The 22,934-nt window shown below is 33.7% G+C and overlaps 2 protein-coding genes across 11 annotated transcripts in view; both read right to left on the reverse strand.

Moving 5' to 3' along the window:
- The window catches only part of LOC135844575 (uncharacterized), a 427,884-nt gene that overhangs the window by 82,541 nt on the left and 322,409 nt on the right, over positions 1 to 22,934 (reverse strand). The window lies entirely within an intron of this gene.
- On the reverse strand, positions 82 to 7,184 carry LOC135842223 (uncharacterized). Its single transcript, XM_065359609.1, has 2 exons — positions 5,295 to 7,184; positions 82 to 5,216 (listed from the first exon to the last, which is right to left on the reverse strand). Exon 1 carries the CDS (start codon positions 7,182 to 7,184, stop codon positions 5,322 to 5,324), a length of 1,863 nt encoding a protein of 620 aa, XP_065215681.1. The 3' UTR covers positions 82 to 5,216; positions 5,295 to 5,321.

Consider the following 22,934-nt stretch of genomic DNA (forward strand, 5'->3'; position numbering starts at 1 on the left):
GTGTCGTAAATAAGTTTAATCTAATTTAAAGTAATCGATTTCAAATTATCTGTTCATTTCACAAAAACCGACAAGTATCTGCAATCTGCATTGTCGCGGGAGACTGAATCCAAAAAAATCAGAGACAATGTCTATCAATACTAGAAATCGAGAAAATTGAACCATTCTGAAAATTATCAATACTAGAAATCGAGAAAATTGAACCATTCTGAAAATTCACTCCAAGCTGGAAAAATCTAGATTCGCATCAAATCAAAATAAGATCAATCATTGGACCAACATAGCAGAACTCATCCTCAGTACCCTGTAGCCGACCAAAATTCTCGCCATTCGTTACTGGTAAATTCATGGTCCATGGTCATTTTGGAAATCCGTTGCTGCTGGTCATCTTGGGAATTGGTCATTCGTGGGAATTTCGCCATCAGAGCCAGTCAATTTATCAAAATTCATCAATATGCCAAGGGTAACGTAACGTAATGTTTAAAATACCGCTTGTGTTTTTCTTTCTGTAAATGGTCCCCTATGACGTTGACAAATTCGCACTGAAAAATTCTATTATTTTGCCTTGTAAATTATATCTGAATCATCGAATATAAACTCCGTTACCACTTGTACTTTTTTTACTTTTCAACCCATTAACCAGTGCTGAAACAGTCCCAATAGCAGCGTCCTACCTCAACGACCTTTATATTCTAAGGAGGTATTGAATGATAGCCCCCCGGAGCGCGTCACTCCAGCTACCCCTATCTGGAATCCTGCTTTCGATGTACCAGACATAGTCGTACATAATTCCGGTGCTACGAGCTAAAAAGGTTCCGCCGCCGATAAAGGCAGTCATCATCGCCGTAGAGGTGAGTATCCCAATCTGCAGAGATTGTGTGGAACACTCAGGTCTGTCTCGTTTGAGTTGCAAGAATCCGAGAATGAAACTGAATACTCAACTCTCCAGTCTGAAAATATAAAGTGAGTAAAAAATATACACTATTTCCGTAACTTAGATCTCATATTACTTTTGAATGGTTGCAGCCAGAGCTTTCGGTAGTAGTATATGGGCCACTTGGAGGAATCGCCCGAGCGTCCGTTAAAATCCCACGCGCGCTCCGTGGGAAGTTGCTAGCGTTCGGGCGTTCGGCAGCTCGCCGTCCTCCAAGTGGTCCAGAGCCCTGAGAAAGGCATTTAAAATTTTTTATATCATTTTTTTTAAATTGTAAAGTATTACTGGACGTTTCCGTCATGCTGCCGTGTCCAAGTACCTTTGGTTTTTTGTTTTCAAGAATGCTACCTACTGTTACGTAGAGAATTTACCAAAATATATGAACTGTTATCGACTTCTACACTAAACATTTAAATTACTGAGGTAGGGTAACAAAAAAAAGCTGAGCTTATCGAAACCAACAAGCCTACATAAGAAAAAAGAAATCGCGTGATTTAACGGTAAATTATAAATAGGGAAGAGAATGTGAACAAAATCGTATTTGGCGATTTATCCAAATATGTAAGTAATTGATATAAGTTTGGCATTCAAGACGAATTCGTAGTAAGTAATTTTTTTTTTCATCTTTCATATCTCGTTAGAAAACTCATTGGTTAATGTGTTAATATTTATTGATTTTTCTTGTTGTTTTTATGATTATTTTTTTTAAAGATCGTGTTTGTGTATAAAATGAATAAAAGAAATGTGGCCTAAGCTCAAAATCTGAACTGACCTAGAGTACATCATCCTGGCGATGATAATGAAGAGAGATTTGATCAATTGGGGGGATTAAGAGAAATTATCAATTTTGAATTTTTAAATAATATGTATGTAACGACGAAAAATCGTGGCGTTAGGAATTTTTTGTACCCTCAGCAAAAAAAAGTTGCATTATGATCGTCGTTTTAGAAGGATGATCGTTCTCTTGAAGTAGGTACCTACAAACTGAAATGAGGTGGTTGTCACAATTGTTATTGCAGTAATTGTTTTTATTATATCTGCGTGAAAGTGATCGTTGCAATTTTAAATTAATTTGTGTGAATTGGAATTATTTTTGTGTTTAAATTTTTTGTACCTAATTGTATTAATTTTTTATTTTTTATTTTTAGATTTATCAAGTTTTTGGGCCGCATTTATTTCCCAAGTGGAAGAGGTAGGAGGAGACGTCAGGGAGATTCCGACTCCGAGAATGTTATCGCCTAGTGTAAGTATCATTACATATACGAAAATTTCATATGTATAACGTGGTTTTTTGATTTTTTTTCTCTGTATTGCGTTTTGCCATGACCTTTTTTTTTTTTTTTTCATTTCTGTATTTATTATTGTTATATCCCACGTTGGGCGCCAAAAGAATATAAAAAGAAGTAGGAAGTAGGCATATTTGCTGCAGACGACGGCGGCACTGATCTGTCAATATTGTGGATTGGTCCGGCCAGAAACCATTTGCGGTTCGCCGAAAGATGCTGCCCCCCCCCAAGAAAATGAATCAGAAAATCAAATAGAGCTCTCGGATTCGTCGAAAGATGCTGCCCCCGCCACAGAAAAGGAATCAGAAAATCAAATGGAGCCCTGCGATAGATGTCGACAGGCTTCTAATACGGGTATGGACGATTTTTCATCATTACACATCAACAGTCATAAGTGTGACATATCGATTGTTATGTCTTCATCTAAGACTATTTAGGAAATGCGTTCATTTTTTAGATACTTACTAGTTGATTAAAACCTTCAAATTTGATTTTTTTTCTTTGAATTGTGGAAATAAATGAAGTGAAGGGGAAAATATTTCTAATGTTTTATGTTTTTTTCTTATGAATCCATCTTCATACTCGAATGAAAATATTATTAGATCTTACATGATGGATCCTATACAAAGATGAATTCATACATAAATCATTTATTAGATCTTGAGATGAATTTTTGGTGGATCGATAAAAGTTAGTCGCGATAGGTACTCGAGAAGGCAACAACATCGCCTTAGCTTACCCTATTTGTTAAAATTGAATCGATCGTTAAATATACCTGATGATAGTAAACTGATATTCAAATGGCAAATGGCCACGTCTTAGCTACACTTTAATAACTCAATACTCGATCAAACGCTACGATTATTCTAATTATTCAAAAGTTGAGACAAAAAGCTTATTTTTTGTTATCAAAATAAAGAGATATTCCAAATTTTTAGTCTTCTTTTCTCGATCCTCAGTATCTCTTCTATTTTCAAATCCAATGCACAGTGATCACACTGTTGTTTAGTCCTTCAAAAAAACCAAATTGTAGAATGCTCTTATCAAAATTATTCTTACACGTTCGATCAACTAAGACTTCTACAAATTGGTCATTCTGTGTTATATAAACACGTTCACCGTTTCCTTTTCATTTGACTCAAACAATTTGTGTAGTGTACGAACGATACCGTATTTGTTAAATAAAGTGAAAAAATTAATTGATACAATCCTGTGTTCGTCTTTTATTCGGTAACTCAGAATCGATCAAGTGCTTCGGTAAAAACCTACGTGACAGTTGGCGCTCAACGGTGGGTGCTTTGTTGAGGGGTTCATATGGGATGATTTGGATTTGCTTCGTTGGATCCCATAGTAATTTATTTGTGCAGAATACAGTTGTGTCTTCGCCTTCTTGTAGATAAAAATGTAACATACACATGATGTGTTTTTTGCAAGACAGGCTCAACTCATGCACTTGATTCATCTTTAAAAAAAGAAAAATTTGACGATGTATTATACATAAGTATTTATAAGTAAAAAAACTTAATTCAAGAATTATGCCCAGAGATGGAAAAAAAATGTTGAAAATCCAGAAAAAAAATTCATCTGTCATCCTAAAATCTCTTGTGGTGATTTTTTTCCAAGTGAAGAGTATATTAATAAAGGATTTTGAGCTTAATCTCAACTCAAATAATTCAAAGCAATTGCGCCATATTTTTGAATATTTATATTTTAAAAAAAAGTGATTTTCGTAATTTCTGTGTAAATTACCTATATATTACCTATGTCAAATGTCCGCAATAATACCGGAAATATTGATATTTCGTGAAACGAGAAGATAATCGCAGTAAGTAACCATTTAAAGTACTGATTATTATTTTTTTTAATTTGCTGTTTTATTTCAATTCATTACTTTATTATCGTAATATCTAAGATCATCTGTAGTGAATTTTAATTCATTAAATACACCTTTATTTATTCAATATGGACAGAATTGGTCAAGTTTTTTTCTTTTGATTTCTATGCACGTACCTCTAATCGTACCTATACCTATTTCTGTATTTGTTTTTGTTATATTGCGATCGCCGAATACTCATGAAAGTAATTTAATTGGTGAATGTATGTACTATGTAGTCGAACTCCGGACACATACGATTTTTTTCTATAAAAATTGTCTTAAAAAACTGATGCATTCGCAAATGTACCGTTAGACCATCGGCATATTCGTTGATGGACATTTCATAGCTCAAGATATAGTATACATACTAGAGAACATTTTCGATGAGGCCAATTGGTCGAATGTGAAGATTGATGAAATAAGTTTTTTTTTATTTGTCTTGTTTTTGATTTTTTTTTCATTTATATTTGCAAAAATTAATGTTTGTTTTTTTGTTAATTCAACAGAAAGCGGACCACACTGTCGAATTCTGTATTCCATTTCCGATTAAGCTCCAAACGGTTGTGAAAAAAGTGGTCGAGGCAGGGTTTGAAAACCTGACGATAAATACAGTAAATGTGTCTGATATCTCGCGAAAAAGGTTTCAAGAACTTAAAAACCTTCAACAAAAGACAAGAAAGGTACTATGATGTTATGTACCATAGTTAACGACAATGACAACATGTTCAAATGTTTTGAAGTTTTCTGAGATTTTTTCTGAATTTTGAGAAACTTTCTTGAAATTGCATTGGTTTTTTTTCATGGGTTGCTCAAAATAATTTTAACAAATTTTCGAGTAAGTTTTCTGAAGCAATTTTAACTCATGCAATTTTTACTAAATTACGTCCGTCAAATTTTGCTGAAATTGTGTGAATGATTTTTGAAATTGAACTGTTTTCAAATAATGATGGTTTGAATTTTTCAACTATATAATATTGAGAGTATTACCGCCAAGACTGTACACGAGCTGAAAAATTACCTGATCAAAATTCACATCATTCATTTGAGAAAAAATCACGGTCTGCAGATGTGAATAAAAGCTTGAAAAATAATCATCAACCCTTTGAGACTCGAGAAAAATCTGCCGAATGAAAATTGAAAAATTTCATTAAGTAAGTATGTGAAAGCGCCACCATCCTGAAGATCACGAAAATCGTACATTTGCACTATTGTAAACCCACGTAGTTCAATACTCTTCCGATTCCTTGACTTCAAAAGTAGATACATCCTTTGGCTCGTAAGCCTTCTTAAAATTAAAGCCTATTTTCTTCATTTTCATTTTCCCAGTCATAGGGAACGCTGTACTCGTGATAATAAAATATTTCTCTCTGGTCGTTTTCGGAGCCCTGGAAGGTGTTTCAAATATAATATTCGGCCTTCTCGTCCGAATACTTTTTTTGATTCGTTCCATTTCATCGTAGTATTCAGGAGCGAATCTGAACAGAGTGGAATCATTCAGCCACGAATATTTACCAATGGGAACATTTAGTATACGAGCACATACACTGGCACATTCCATATTTGGAAACCTTATCTGGACCATTCCATTCTCAGATAGGCCAGAGTTGGTTAAATACCCAGCAACAGAAAGCTCTTTGATAATAACCATGGAATTGATGTCATTCACCCCGAAGGTATATTTACTGGACTTTAACAAACGACTAAGATGAATACGATCAGCTTTATAGATCTGTAACTCGTTCAATGATACTGGGTAGGTACCTTTTTGAATCAATGTGGTATAAAATCCTCGAAGAGATTCGAACTGGAATAATCTCCTGATATCGCGACCATACAAAAGGGCATATTCGTTTTCCCAATAATTACTCATGCGTTTATTGGCCAAAAACGAAGCTATGGTGAAAGAATTGTACACCTTGAGGTTACTGAATAGGTTCAAATTATACCCATAGAACCATACTCTGGCATCTTGCCGAGGACCTTGAGGAATATCAGCAAATTCGAATAATTTCTCCACTTCTCGATCAGTGAACCCGTAATACTCGTGGAATGGATTGGTGAACGGATCGATCGCTATGTGATCTCGGACCGCTGAGAATACTTCATTTTTGCAGAATAACGTTCGACCATTCAAGATGGCTCTTTCGCAGTACTCATTCTGATCTAAAATTCTCCAAAACCATTTACGAAAAAAGTCAATAACACGTTCTTCGGTTTGTATATCTCGATAACTCCAACCTTCTGGAGAATCTAGCACCCATTTGAATACCTGCAAGAGAAGGTGATCGTATTCGTCGATTAAGATGACAACGGGACGACCAAAATGCTCGAATAACAACATACTCAGTCGATAAATACTCTCGAAGACGTCTGTTTCGTCTCTACCCAAAGATATGCGATCGTTGAATAAATCCATTTTCCATTTAGCTTGTGTTATTTGATTTTCGGTTCCGTTTTTGAAATAATAAATGTCTTTATAATGATTGAGCAGGTACTCGTGGTCCATAAAAGCTTGCCTAATGGATTTCCGTATTTCTAAGTAGAATTCTTTATAGGAGATATCGATAGCTTGGCTGAACTTCAAGTATATAATAGGACGTTGACCTTGGTATTTTTCCAACAGCTCGGCGTGTTTGGAGATGAGCAAAGGTGTACGAAAATTATGAATTTCGGCCATATTCTCGGATACGTGAACGCCTTCGGTGAATATTCGATAATTAGCGGTTTGATTTTTTGGCAGAATTTCATTGGATAATTCGTCTACTTCGATTTCGAGGAAAGCTTTTAGCATTTCCATGTTGACAGTTTTGCCGAATCCTCGAGGTAACGTAATAATCATCACTTTTCGTTCGCATTGCAACACTTCTTTGATTAGTAAGGTTTTGTCAACGATCATGTTACTGAATTCTAATAGGATCGAGTACGAATGGGCATTTTCCAAAATCGGAGTCGGCGAATAAAATGTATCTTTTACGTATACGTCGGTATTAAAACCGTCGATAGTTTGGCCACAACACATCGAAAATAAGCACAAGAGCGAAAATACTGTAGCTTCGATTACCATATCAGATTTACTACTGAAGAACATTCGATGTGAATATCATCAAGATGTAGATAAATAAACAAGGTAATTAACTTATCTTTTAGAAAAGCTCGAGTCAAAATAACATTCTTTCCTTCTGTGATGCCAAATTCATCACGAGATTTCAATCCATAAGCCGATTAACAAATTTTTGCATATCCTATGTACTTACATCATTTAGGTATATTACTCATATCTAACTGTTTTGGTATTATTTTACTATTCTTCATAGTGAAGGAAGAATAAATAAAAGATTTAATTAAATTAATTATTGTCAATAGATAATGATATGTTATCTACTTCAAAGTATAACTTTTAATTACAAAAAACAATGGTTGGACAGAAAATCTCAACCATTCTAACTTACCTTGTCCATCTCTTTTCTCATTCTCGGAATCTCATTGGTTAATTTCTAATACTTCTCGGCACACTTGACTCCGAGGTTATGTGTCATTAAGACATCATATGCAATTTATAAATATACTGATACGGCATATTGACCCTTATAACACCAAATCTCAAGCAATTATGGAGAAAGAAATTATGCTATTCTGCATCGTGGGTTTAAGTTTAAGAGGAGAACTATCCAGCACATTGAAGTTTGCTGAAAAACAAATCATTAAAGGAAATATTCTAGATATAACACCATTCTGGGGGGAAGTGCCCGATGAATTCAGCATGAAAATGAAAAAAGAACTCGCAAGAGATATGTATATTGGATAGCTTTGAAAAAAACAAACAATCAAGTTTGATGGAAAAATATCAAGACTACCTACCAAACTTAAAATCAATGTTACTTATAGTTATGGGAAAAATTAATGGTCTATATTTTAGTGGTGATCAAGTATTCTCCCCAATACGACCTTTACGACCTACACCACAAAGATCTCGCATGACTCACATAGGAAAGATAATGTTGTATATCAACAAAGTTGTCATCATTGAACCAACTAATAAAAACTTCTTTATGGATAAAGGTTACTCATTCACTGAAGAGGGATTTTTCATCCAAATGCTACATTAACATTAATATTATGGTGACGTGGTGTGGAAACAAAATTTAAATTCCTTTATATATCTGATCCACGTAATTATTCCTTTTCAGATCCATATATGTGTTTTCCTGTTTATCCTGGTGTTGTGACTTGGTAACAAGGAAAGAAACGATTCCCTTGTATGACAACCAAGAAAAATTGCAACTAAATTTAAAAACTATAAAAGATAAAAGATCAAGTTATAGAATCCCATATGAGGATTTTTTGTGTCTTTTTTCCCAACACCTACTATTCTATTGTTCCCAGTTACATCAAGATCGATTATCTCTTTAAATAGATGAAACTCTCTCTCCATTCCTGACAGCCCCTCTGAGATGGAAAAATTTATCTATTAGATACTCTTGTTAACCTCAGTCAATATACTACTAAAATCTATCTGAGCTTTTAAATAAAAATCGGCTACTGAATATAGGTACCCCAAATTTTGAGAAAGATCCTCAACAAATGACATTGATGAAAAATTAAAATCTTTCGAACTCAAAAAACCAAAAATAGGGTTTTTTGGAGATATTCTAATTCTTGCCTGGTTGACTATTCGAACATTTTGTCTTATCATAAATTATTTTATTCTCTTATTCGAAACAAAAACTCCTCCAAACTACCTACCAGAAAACCACTTAGTTTTTAGGAGACATCAAGTCTGGCGATTTCGTTTCAAATGTGTTTGAGTGTATTATGCAATTTTTGTATTGACAACATATTACGTAGTTCATTTTGAGACAGTTTGTCTCCTGATGTATTAGTTGCATTTTGATTTGTTTTGATTTTTCTCTTTTTTTCACCGTTGTACATATGTCTGTTTTGTACATGTTACAATTATTGGGTTTTATATTGACTTAAATTACGTTAGTTAAGTGTTTGAAAGTTCATGCAAATTAAGTTCAAAAGTTCATGCATTACATGTTTGACTAAAAAATTCAAAATTTCATAAGTCCAAAGTGTAAACTAAGTAACTAACAACAACATCGAGTGATAATTCTCCAAGGAGCTTCAGGGAGCAGACGATGTGTGATCTAGACAATACATAGGTACCTACATTATTGTAGTACATAGATGAAGCAAATAGATAAAATTTTAGGAAAATTAGGTTCGACTGTGTACCTGTACTTAATTAGAACCTATAGTTTAAATGAATGAATGTAAATGTATAAATATGTAAAAATTGTTTAAAAAATCATGAAAATGTTGTAAAAATAGTTAGAATTTGATTTTAAAAGCTGGAAATTGGAAAAAGAAACTTTGTTTAAAGGTTCAAAATAGATCAGCCAGCCATGCATCCAAAATGCTCAACCAAGCGTCGAAAATGTTCAACAAAGCGGCCAAAATATTCACATACTTAATAATATTATGACATGACGTTCCATCCCAAATGGGAGGAATTCCAAAACTTTTCAAGATAAATATTGCAGCTATGGAAAAATGTGGATGGTGCCCAGAATGCTGGGTTAGCCAAAGTTCTACCACCAATGGAATATAAGCCCAGAAAATTGGGTTACAATTTGAAAACCCTTGAAATCATGACTAGTGAAGAAACTCCTTGCAAGCATCTTCAGACTAGAGTCAAAGTTGAGTATTTTTTTTTTTTTTTTGAAGAGATTAAGTGTGTTAAGATTAAAGAAGAACGAAATTTGCTTCAACGTTTTAAAATTGCATCTAGGAGTCGACCAGATCTTGACATAAAAGCAGCTATAGGTAATTATGAATTTGGCATTGTGCCTCATTCATTGTTCACTGCAGATGGATCATTTCTTCTCGCATCCGATAAGTCAAAAATTTTACACAAATTAGAAGAATTTGTTGATCAAAAAGATGTTACATTTTGATGAAAGCAGAAAATGTAAGCCTTCAATACTGATTATTGATGTGAATGGCTCTTCATCATTCAATTTCAAAAACAAATGAAATGAATTACATGACTAATTTTTTTGATTCATTTTTAGAAAGAATTAACAAAAAAATTAGCTTTAAGTATATGAATCGGAAGAGACTTTAGACATCAGTTATTCGGATTTAATGCTGAATCAAATTTCATAAACGGTAAAAGAAGCTGTGGATGCCTCAAAGGAGTTTGAAGAAAAATCAATGAGCGATTCTCAATTGATTGAGTCTGCTGCTTACCTCACCTCATAAATATTTGTTGATATTTTCATTTTACATCACTTCATTAATTTTATTTCTGCAGTTTGTCAGTAAGTTTTTAGTTTTGTGTTTTACTTTAGGATTGAATTAATGCACTTTGTTTTAAGGTTGAGTGTATAGGAATCCTCTTGAGATGCTGGATAAATCCAACAGAGCACAGAAACAATTTTTGGGATTTCAATCACCATTATATTTTTATTTTTAGATTGTTTGCAAGTTTTCAGTTCTGTGTTTTACTTCATTATTGAATGAATTGTTGGGCGTTGTTTTTAGGTTGTGTACACTATAAGAATCCTCTTGAAATGTCAGACGAACCAGCGGTGCACAAAGACAATTTTGCCAACTATTATATGCATCAGTTGATATGATTTTATCACTAACATGTTAATTAAAGATTTAACATGATGATTGAAGGAGACTATACTCGGTGGCAATGTTGAACGAAACAGAAAGGTCCTGCAATGGTTCATTTATGGGACAATTAATTGAAGGGAAGTTATCGTGCAATTTTCCCCTTTATGGATGTGAATTCATTTTTGCTAAGGAAGAAGTAAGTGACATTGCCATCAATTTCAGCTTTTAAAATGCAGGAATATAAATGTACCTACTCGTAATACCTATGTATGTACTTGCGATAAACTACCTGATATTATGCTAATAAAATTTTCCCACCTTAGGTGAAATTCACTCCATTTCGCGATGATCTCTGCGAGTTGTCAAACAAGCGGCAATTCCACACTTACAAGGAATCGATATTATACGCATCAAAAGTTCAAACATTGAAAGAAGCACACTTCCCTGCAATGGAGCAAAAACACAATCAATTCGTCTCTGCTTTTCCATTCCTGACCATTTGTTCATCGCCGCCCCATCCAAAGACCCAATTAAAAATCGTTACTGGAATGAAATGACAACAAAAAGGTATAAGTCGTCCTCTTTCAAATTCGGCCCACTAATTGCTAACTGGCCGGACAATTTCGAGCGCGGCAGTGTAATAGCTGTGAAAAGTAGCCAGCTTTATGTTCAGAATAATTTTTCTAATGACCGCCGTCACCACTTGAGTGAATGGTTCCAGTGTGTGGAAGCCCTCTGGTATAAATTATTTAAAGTAAGTAAACCTTTTTTTTTTTTAATTTATAATTCTTTAAATTTAATCATAATGATATACGAGATTAAATTAATAAATAAAAATGTGCCGAATCAATTTATTTTACTAATTTCTGATTCATATCATTTGATTAGAATTGTGTCTTTTGGATCCACACTCTATGATACTCCTACCAAACCTGGAGTATAAATCAAGTGGAGGAAGATGATACACAGAAAATATGGGAAGAAAATCAAGCAATTTTATCATCGAAAATGGAATTCTTATGTAGGTACAAATACATGTCAGGAAATGGTCTAGAAAAACTGATTGGGATTCCAGAAAGTGTAAAAGATGAACTGATGACCGCATTTCATGAAAATACATGATGATGCTTATAAAGAGTACCATCATCCATTTCCCTCTTCTACCCTGCTCGATTCCCCTCAAATACCTCAACCTTGACCATCATTTTCACTTTGCTTTTCTATTTTTATTGTTTTCCATTTCTACTTTGGTCAAAAGCTATGATATTGATTTCAAAGTCTAATCTTTAATTACTTTATTAAATGAAAAACCACTCAGAGGGCATTTTCTACAAAATATATCTCACCCTCAAGTTCTCTGTGGTTAATTTCTAATACTTCTCGGCACACTTTGACTCCGAGGTCTATGATATAATTTACTTGTTCATCTCTTTCATCAGTCTCAGGTTCTCTATGGTTAATTTCTAATACTTCTCAGCACATTGACTCTGAGGTTATAATATAATTTACTCATTCATCTTCTTTCTCATTCTCAGCCTCTCTTTGATTGACTTTTAATACTTCCTCAGCAAATCTCTTCACGTTTATTCATTCATCTCTTTAGCTGAGTCATTTTAATAAAATTACTTATTCATTATAATATGTTTTCCTAACGTCATGGTGTTTTATTTTCGTTCAACCCGAAAAATTCGTGTAAAGTACTAACAATGACTTAAGTCTAAATTGAAGTATTTTTCACGAAATAATTTAACAATATGACAACATTATAATAATAAAACTACTTGTGTCATTTGCAACAAACCTTAAACTTCTTTTTCTGATGAAATACGGTACTCTATCATATATTCACTAATGGTAGGTACCATATTCCCATATTACACTCAAATAATGATACTCAGCTCTTCACAGATCAATTCCAATCCTCGATTGAATCCTTTTAGGAACCATTTCTTCTGATTCTGGAATCTCTCTTTCAAAACCAGATCAACAAAATTTTCAATACCATTTCAGTCATATCGCTCAAAAAATTAATTTCTATTCATAATTAATTTTCTTTCTACTCACAGATATTATGACTGAATTCATTAGCGACAGAATAAAACAATGTCATATGGCTCCGCTCAACGACTTTTCTGTCTTAATCCTATCTTTGAAAACTTTTCACACAAAATTTAATATGGTTAATATTTTATCTCTGTTTGAAAAAATCAAATTATTACACAATACATTAAAATAACTACATACTTAACTAACAAATTAAAAAAATATCTTACCTTGTAACCTGACCTGTCAAGTATTTAATTAGTCATATTATTTTACTTTATAGGCTATAATAAAGTTTATCTTATTTAGGTTGTACCACCAATAGAATATAAGCCCAAAAAATTGGGTTACGATTTTAAAACCCTTGAAAAATCATCACTAGCAAAAGAACTCCTTGCAAGCATCTTCAGACTAGAGTCCAAGTAAAGTATTTTTTTTTTTTTTTTTTTTTTTTTTGAAGAGATTAAGTGTGTTACTTATTACAAAATTAAACAAAACACCAAGTAAACAGAATCAGCATCTATCACTTCACCATAATATAAAATAATGGGAAAACGCCCGACGCAGACGTAGTCTCTCTCTCTCCTCGGCTCGCTCATGTAGGTGAATAACGATCGTTTAGAAAAAGGACCGTGATCTCTTTAAATAAGGAATTTATAGCACCAAGGGAGAATGGAGCGTTCCGAAAACATCGCGTTCTACAGTAAAAAATTTTAGGGCAGTGAAGGGGTAATTTGGTGGGGGGGAGGGGAAAAAACCATGCACACGCCTGCCACCAACCAGGTAGGGAACTCACAACTACAACGTGAACTTGTTAAGATTAAAGAAGAACGAAATTTGCTTCAACGTTTTAAAATTGCATCTAGGACGGAGTTGACCAGATCTTGACATAAAAGCAGCTATAGGTAATTATGAATTTGGCATTGTGCCTCGTTCATTGTTCACTGCAGATGGATCATTTCTTCTCGCACCCGATAAGTCAAAAATTTTACACAAATTAGAAGAATTTGTTGATCAAAAAGATGTTACATTAGATGAAAGCAGAAAATGTAAGCCTTCAATACTGATTATTGATGAAATGGCTCTTCTTCATTCAATTCCAAAAATAAATGAAATGAATTACATGACTAATTTTTCTGATTCATTTTCAGAAAGAATTAACAAAAAAATTAGCTTCAAGTATATGAATCGGAAGAGACTTTAGACACCAGTTATTATCACTACGTACCGGAAAATGTCAAATGTCCCATCACATCTGATTATACCACCATATCCAGATTATTTCAAACAAATGGACCAATTTTTAAGCCCAATGGTTGGCAATATCGATATTGGCCGCTTCCAATTTCTTATCGTCATTCATGAGCTCAAAGAAACTGTTCCAAAATCTCATTATACAGATGCACACGTACCTCAACTAATCAAAAACCAAATTCATCTAAGATGGCCTCACCACCTCCGAAACAAATTGTAGTCACAGTCCATGGAAATAACAGGAACACTCAAATGCAGTAGTAAGTATGAACGCTGCCAAGTAACAGCTCAACTACCAATGTTAATGAGCATTCCTTATTTTGAAAATTTGAATATGTAATACTTTGAGTTTGAACGACCACGACTTCCAGATGGATGATTTGTACACAATTATCACAAATTTAGAACTCATTCTGCACCAATGTTGGAGCAAAGGCATGAAAAAATTGATACTCTCACCAACCTTCCCTCTCCCAGGCTATAAATCTCATACGGATCGTATCAAACTTGGAGAGATCATGAATAAACTTGGAACCGGAAATAATATAAAATATTTACCTATGAGAATAGTTTACCTACACGATATGGAAGAGCTACTTGATAGATGTTCTCCTTTCTCCATAGACAAAAGCAAAACGATAATCACCCCGCATTTCCAGATCGTCTTGGAAGGTTTATTAATGCTGTTGCTCAATATGAACCCACCGAAGAATTAATTGATATTTTAACAATTAATCGGTTAATATTTCGCGAATAATTTATATACTTACTTACTTACGTGTTTAACCATAAAAAATATTTAAGATTTTCAACTCATTCAAGAAAGAAAGGCGAAGTGTAATGACCACAAGCACCAGAAGAAGATCCAGATTGTGGTGGATTGGTAGAGGTGTTTGGTGGATCATACTTTAATTCGTTTATCCATTTTTGAAAATTATTTTGTTGAAGATAAATTGGACGAGAATATTCCAGCGGTAATAGGTACTGAACTGAGGAATGTGGTTGTTAAATGCAAATCCACTACAGATGTGGAAGATGCGTTGGTTGCCTACTTATGTCATAAAAATTTCAACATCCGAGAACTGTCGAGCGAATTGCAGCGTAGTAATCAGTTTTATCTAATTCAAGTTTCTGCAAAAATTCGTTAAAAGTAATATTAGGTGGGTTGCTAAATATTTGTGCCAGCTCAGTTTTAATTTTTGACGCAATTTTTATTCATACCTTCTAATTGATTATCATCATATTCATTTTCACTCAAGAGGTTCAAATATTGTTGTTTTATCCATAGGAAACCAAGTACGAGCGGGGATATGCCGCCATGGAATTGTTAGAGGCGCAAGTCAAAGCGCTATCAGAGCAAATGAAGATGCTTAATTCAGGAATTACTGCAAAAGCAAAAAGATCAAGCTCAGCAAAGCAATTCCAGACCTCCCAATTTATTTAATAATTTTATTAGAATATTTAACAATAATATTTATCTACATATTTTGATTCAATTTTGCTGGCATTTTAATTCAGAAACTGGGAACTTAAAAAGTTAGAGGGAAATGCAGAAAAATATTGCAACGAAAACTATGGATTTTGCTATCTGATGGACCCATTTGGTGACACTGCGGATGATTCATCTTTCTGTGCCAAGGTCATTTTCCAAAATAAAAACAAAACTATTTTAAATGATTTGTGTAATTACGTATGCGAAAAAAGAAACAAAAAAATCCTCATTTAAAAAATTCCTGATGATGATTTTCTGATTAAAATCCTTCCAAGCCACTTCAAACTTTTGATTATTTCTTAAAACACACTTTCAAGGTAAAATATGACAAAAACTGTGTCGTATGAAATAATGGGCAGAGTCTGGTTAGAAACTATGTAGGTATTCAATAATATGTCCACAATACAACTGTCTGTGAGTACATAGGTACCTACATACTTACTCATGGTCTAACTTACTCTAAACTCTATTGATTCTAAACTCCCACTTAAGATCACGTCATTCGTCATACTTTGTCCTACAATATCCAAACATTGCTCCTAACAAAGTGTCTGTTTTTATTGGAAAAAAATTTCAATTTTGCTGAAAAATTACGACTGGTAGAGAATCCATTCAGTGTGATAATTCTCCCAGGAGCTTCAGAGAATAGACGACCTGTGATCTAAACAATGCATACCTACATTATTGTAGAAGCAAATGAATAAAATGTTAAGAAAATAGAGTTTGACTGTTTACTTTAATTAGTACCTACGTATAGTTTGAATGGATGAATGAATGAATAAATGAATGTGAATGTATAAATTATGTAAAAAATTGTTTAAAAAAATTATGAAAAACTAGAATTTGATTTTAAAAGCTGAAAATTGGAAAAAGAAAGTTTAAAGGTTCAAAATGGATCAGACAGCCATGTATCCAAAATGCTCAACCAAGCGTCGAAAATGTTCAACGAAGCGGCCAAAATATTCACTTATTATTATGACGTTCCATCCCAAATGGGAGGAATTCCAAAACTTTCCCAGAGATATTGAAGCAGAGATATTGAAGCAGTGGAAAAGTGTGGTGCCCAGAATGCTGGGTTAGCAAACGTAAGTAAGTCAAGTATTTGTTTGGTCACCAAGGTAAATAAATACTATCGTAATAGGTAGTCTGGATCGGCGCTTGTGTTAGTGCGCGTTGCGTTTGTGTTGAATTGTGACGTCAGTGGTTCTAGAAAATCCACAACTCTACACACTTTGCACAGCGTAGCTACTTTTTACTACTTTGAGCTTTATTTACTTTTGAACGGCAAGTGCTAGCGCTTTGGATTGAAAACTATTCGAAAGAAGATAAAATGCTGAACATTTTGGTTAAATAAAATACCTATGTGTCCACTGAAAATTTCGTGTAATTTTAATTTAAAGTGGGATTTTTATCGCGAGTTGCTACTTTTTACAACTTTGAGCTTTAGTAACTTTTGAACGATAAATGCTAGCGCTTTCGGCAAAAAACTATTTGAAAGAGGATACAATTCTGAACGTTTTGGTTAAATAAAATATTTGAAATTGGATTTTTTTCCGCGAGTTATTATTTTTTTACAACTTTGAGCTTTAAAAACTTTTGAACGGTAAACGCTAGCATTTTCGGTAAAAACCCATTTGAAAGAGGATAAAAATCTGAACATTTTGATGTATTAAAATACCTATGTGTCCACTGAAAATTTCGCGTAATTTCAATTTTAAAGTTGGATTTTTACTGCCAGAGCTACCTTTTACAACTTTGAGCTTTAAAAACTTTTGAACGGTAAACGCTAGCGCTTTCGATAAACAACCATTTGAAAGAGGATAAAAATCCGAACATTTTGATGTATTAAAATACCTATGTGTTCATTGAAAATTTCGCGTAATTTTAATTTCAGTTGTTTTTTTACCGTGAAATTTGAAATGCAATGTGAAGTGATGAGAAATCAGAACCACTGACGTCACAATTCCACTCCCTACCGCAGCACCCAGTGTGTTATACAGTAATCCAGACTACCTATTACGATAGTATTTATTTACCTTGTTGGTCACATTATTTTACTTAATAGTCTGATGAAGTTTTATCTTATTTAGGTTGTACCACCACAGGAATATAAGCCCAGAAAATTGGGTTACAATTTGAAAACCCTTGAAATCACCACTAGTGAAGAGTCTATGTAAAGTAAGTATTTTTTTTTTTTGAAGAGATGAAGTGTGTTACTTATCATAAAATTAAACAAAACACCAAGTAAACAGAATCAGCACCTATCACCAATATAAAATAATGGGAAAACGCCCAAAGCGGAGGTAGTCTCTCTCCACGGCTCGCTCATGTAAATAACGATCGTTTATAAAGAGTGTACCGCGATCTTATTAAATACGAGTAAAGAATTTATTGCACCAAGGGGTGAAGGGGCAGAGAGGGTTCTGAAAATATCGCGCTGTACAGTAAAAAATTTTAGGGCAGTGAAGGGGCGAGGGGAGGGAAAGAAACCATACACACGCCGGCCACCGACGACCAGGTACGCAACCCACAACTACAACAAACTCAGGATGACCCAGTACGGAAGGTAACTAACCTTATATTATGATAAATCATCCTGGCAATTAAGTACATATGTATATATTACCCAGTATAAAAAAAAATGTAAAAAGAAGTACTTTTATGACCATAACTAGGTACAATACTAATCTTGTCAAAACACCACTGGTACGCTATTTCAAGATTGAAATTGAAATCAGTATGGACAGCAGCATTCATCAGCAATAGATGATGGAATAATGATGACAGCGAAGCTTTGGACTGGGGAAATTTCCATCATATTCTCTGTGACATTAAGAATAAGCTGGGGTAATAGACCTATCCGAGGATAAGATATATATTTGCTTATGACCAGACATGTCAACTATGCTTGTCATATATGCTGAAAAGTGAACAAAATTTTAAAATTGGTATAATTTCTGTTCTAAATCACTTATCAAAATTTCATTTGCAGATTCACCCTAATATTTAAAAAATCTATGTGTTGAAAAAAATAAAAATATTTTTAGGCTAAATTTTGAAGTAAAATTTTGAAAATTGACTTGAAGGAATTTGAATGTTGAAAAAATTTTAATACCACAAAGAAGGGTGAACAGCATAGAATTTTTTAGCGTTTTCAATTTTTCCATAAGTCAATAAACTGCTGAGAAATTTTTAGTCAAATTTATTGTCTGGTACACTCCGTTTCAATGTATTTAGGTACATCTCCACCAGCACATCACATTCTACTCACTACAAATCGACTACAGACCCTGCGTTCGTCCTCGCGCCTTGATTTCTAAGCCATGCGCCCTCTGGTGGAAGTTTCTGAAAACTCATAGTTGACTTGTATAGTAAAATTAACCCATGACTTGTCAACTATAGTTGAGAAGTTGGTCAGTCCACTTGTATAGTAAAATTAACCCATTCATTAGTTGACAAGTCTGGATACTAATACCTATATATACAGCTGAATGGGTATAATATATATAGGTATTAGTATCCAGACTTGTCAACTAATGAATGGGTTAATTTTACTATACAAGTGGACTGACCAACTTCTCAACTATAGTTGACAAGTCATGGGTTAATTTTACTATAGGCCTACAAGTCAACTATGAGTTTTCAGAAACTTCCACCAGAGTGCGCATGGATTAGAAATCAAGGCGCGAGGACGAACGCAGGGTCTACAGTCGATTTGTAGTGAGTAGAATGTGATGCGCTGGTGGAGATGTATCTAAATACTTCGAACCTGAGTGTACACGACAACAAATTTGACCTGAAATTTTTCAGTATTTTATTGGCCCAATGAAAAATTAAAAACATCAAAAATTTTTATGCTGTTCAAGCTTTCTTGTGGTGTCTTAACTTCCTTAAAATTCAAATTACTTCAACTCCATTTTCAACATTTTTCTTCAAAATTTAGCCTAAAAATACGATTACTTTTTCCAACAAGTAGATTTTTCTAATATTAAATTGAATCTGCAAATAAAATTTTGATAAGTGATTTAGAACAGAAATTATGCCAATTTTAAAATTTTGTTCACTTTTCAGCGTATATGCCAAGCATAGTTGACATGTCTGGTCGCGAGCAAATATATATATTATATATTATATAGGTATATATATATTAAATAAAGCGCCAGCCCAAAAAATACCTGAAAAATAAACGAAAAATACGTGAAAATTCAAAAAAATTATTTAGTCCGTTCTATGGCACCTAGAAAGCTAATTTTTTTTTTAATCGAAACCTTAACGTTTCTACAATAAGAAAAAAATTATCAGACCAACAAATTTTGATGTTAAAGGGCCCAAATTTCGAGTTGAAATGGGCTGTTTTTGCCGTTTTTTTGATTATTCTGCAATATATCGAAAACGAAAAAAAAAATGAAGGTGGTTAATGTCTCATTTTAAAGAGCATTAAATTTTGCACATTTCCCTCACTGACATTACCCCTCTAGGGTGCTTAGTTTTTGAGCTATTTTAAATTCAAATTTTGAATTTCAGTTATACAATTTTGAATTAAATTATCTCGAAAACTAAAAACGCTAGATGAGTAATGTAAACGAGGGAAATGTTCAAAATTCGATGCTTTTTGAAATGGTGTAACCTGTTATCAGATCAAAATCGATCATCTGCGTCAAATTTACTGTTTAGTTCAAAAATACACAAAGAATTACGATAAAATACGTGAAAATCAAAAAAAAATATCTAGCCCGTTCTATGGCACCTAGAAAGCTAATTTTTTTTTTAATCGACGCCTCAACTTCTCTAGAATATGAAAAAAATTATCAGACCAACCAATTTTTAAGTTAAACAGGGTGTCTACCAAAATTTAGTTCTCAAAAATAGCGACTTTTCGCGACTTTTTTTCGCGACTTTTAGCGACTTTTTTCAGTTAAAAGTACCCCCCCCCCCCCAAAAAAAATTTCCAACGTAAAAATGTTTTTTTCAACAGTTCCCACACCCAATTTTTCAACAAAAAAAATGGGATTTTTCAATAGTTCCCATGTAACATGAAAAGAAATTTATGAAGAACCTTTTTTCGCGACTTTTTTTCAGTACCCCCCCCCCCATTTTCTAACGAAAAAAATTGGGTTCCAATAAACTTTGCACTTATTGGGTGGTGGGAGGGGGGAGGTTTGGACAACTTTCAATAGTTTCCATGTGACATAAATAGTCATCCAAATTTTCGAGCTTTTCTTTTTCCTTTTCCATCTACTTAACTTTCTTCAGTTCTAAAATTTCAATTTCTTCGATTGTTCTTTTTCTAGTCATTTCAACCACTAATTTTTCTTTTTGTTTAAGCGAGAAGTTCGTTCTTTCGCTTCAAAACTTTGAAAGTTGAATGATATTATTTCAGAAATTTCGATGTGTAAAAAGAAAAGAAAACAAGCCCGAGCGAAGCGAGGGCAAAAGCTTTTGAAAATTTGACTTTTGAAAAGTAAAAAAACACGTTTTTCTTCCATCACGGGCCCTTTCTTTATTGTCGGACCCTCCAGAATGAGCGAGTCCTAGGTAACTCTCGTCGGTCCTGCTCCTCCAGCAATCTAACAATAATTTCCAAAATATTACAATAGGTACATATTTCTAAAAATACACCTACATGGCCCGTACGAACCGAGCCAACTGAGGGCAAAAGCACTGGTAACACGAAAATTCACAATTCTCCAGAAGTGAAAAAATATCATTTTTAATGTGAGAAGTCAATTTTTCTATCATCAAGACTCAACGTTTGGCTAAAGAAAACGAAATAATATGCCCGAGCGAAGCGAGGGCGAAAGCTTTTGAAATTTTGAATTTTTATGATTATTTAAAATGCTAATTTGGCAGTAGCATTAACATTGAATAATAATACGAAAAGTTTTTAAAATTTGAAGTTTGGACAATTTATAGCGACTTTTTGGTATTTTTAGCGAAAATCGCGACCTTTTAGCGACTTTAGCGCCCTATTTTCAAAATCGCGACTTTTCGCGACTTTTAACGCTATAGCGACCTGGTAGACACCCTGTTAAAGGGCTCAAATTTCGAGTTTAAATGGGTCTATTCAGCGTTTTGAATGAGATGCATGGATGTGTGGTGAGATGGGGTAGCAGGTATCTAAAATCCTGTTTGCAATAGTAGAGCGGCGACATCGAGTCAGTGTTTTGTCAACGTTACCCCGCACGAACTCACCCTTAAACCAGTTCATCCTATTCATTCCATAACTCAGGTATCACAAAACACACCAAACACAGAAAAAACGTCTTTTGTTGAGAGATTGTAGGTTTTACACAACAATCAACATCCTAAAGACTTCGAGGAATTAGTCATTTTAAAAGAAAAGTGCAAACTGCAAATGATTACACATTTCAGAGAACTGTGAGGTGTTAACATCATCAAGTGAAGTTATCTATCAATCTATCTATCTACCTCATCTATGTACAATTGTACATCTCTATCTCTATTAAATAAAGCGCCTCTCCCAAAAAATACTCAAAAAATACATGGAAAAATACCAGAAAAATACCTGAAAAAATGCAACCTAGAGAGCTAATTTTTTTTATTCGACACGTTAACATAATTAGGTATCTAGAATATAGAAAAAATATACAGCTCAAAAAATTTTAAAATTAAAGGACCGGTCCAAATCTTGAGTTTAAAAATGAGCTGTTCTTACCATTTTTTCGATCATGCTCCAATGTATAGATTTACCAAAAACCAAAAAAGCAATAAAGGAGGGTAATGTCTCTTTTTAGAGTATTAAATTTTCGAACATTTCTCGCACTTACATTAAGTTGCCCTCTAGGGTTCTTAGTCCTTGAGCTATTTTGAAGTAAATTAATCTCAAAAACTATCAATGCTAAATGGGTTAAGCGAGGCAAATTTTCAAAGTTTCATAGTTCATACTCTTTGAATGAGGAAGTGTACAACAGAGGGGGGTTTGGGGGCGCAGCCCCCAAGAGCGAGTTCCGAGGGCGAAGCCCGAGGAACGAGTAACGGGGGTTGGCCCCCTAGTAATATATTATTAACCTTATATAAAGATATTTTTACTTGGCATTCATCTGCCCCAATCACCTATTTGAACCTTTTGACAAATTGCCTACATTTTCTTGTTATTGTATATTAAAATTAATAAACAAAAAGTTTATAAAATAAAGTGACTTCTAATTTTTTTCAACTTATCTAGTTCAACACTATAGCGATAATGCTACCCTCTTTACAAAATAAAAAAAATCTTGCGCAGTACGCAAGATCAATCAACTTTGCTCTCACGTATTTCGTTAAATGTACCAAAAATTACTAGTAAAGTAAGTTACCAAAAATTACCCTCTGACTGAAACAAATGAGACTGGAGTTTCATTAACAAAAACAACGTATTCCGGCAAAAAAAACGCTTGTCTGTACTGTGGTAATCTGTAT

This window comes from Planococcus citri, chromosome 1 (assembly GCF_950023065.1).
Source record: "Planococcus citri chromosome 1, ihPlaCitr1.1, whole genome shotgun sequence".
NCBI lineage: Eukaryota > Metazoa > Arthropoda > Insecta > Hemiptera > Pseudococcidae > Planococcus > Planococcus citri.

Coding starts and splice junctions, on each gene's coding strand:
- LOC135842223 (XM_065359609.1), bottom strand. CDS start 7,184: ATGTTCTTCAGTAGTAAATCTGATATGGTAATCGAAGCTACAGTATTT.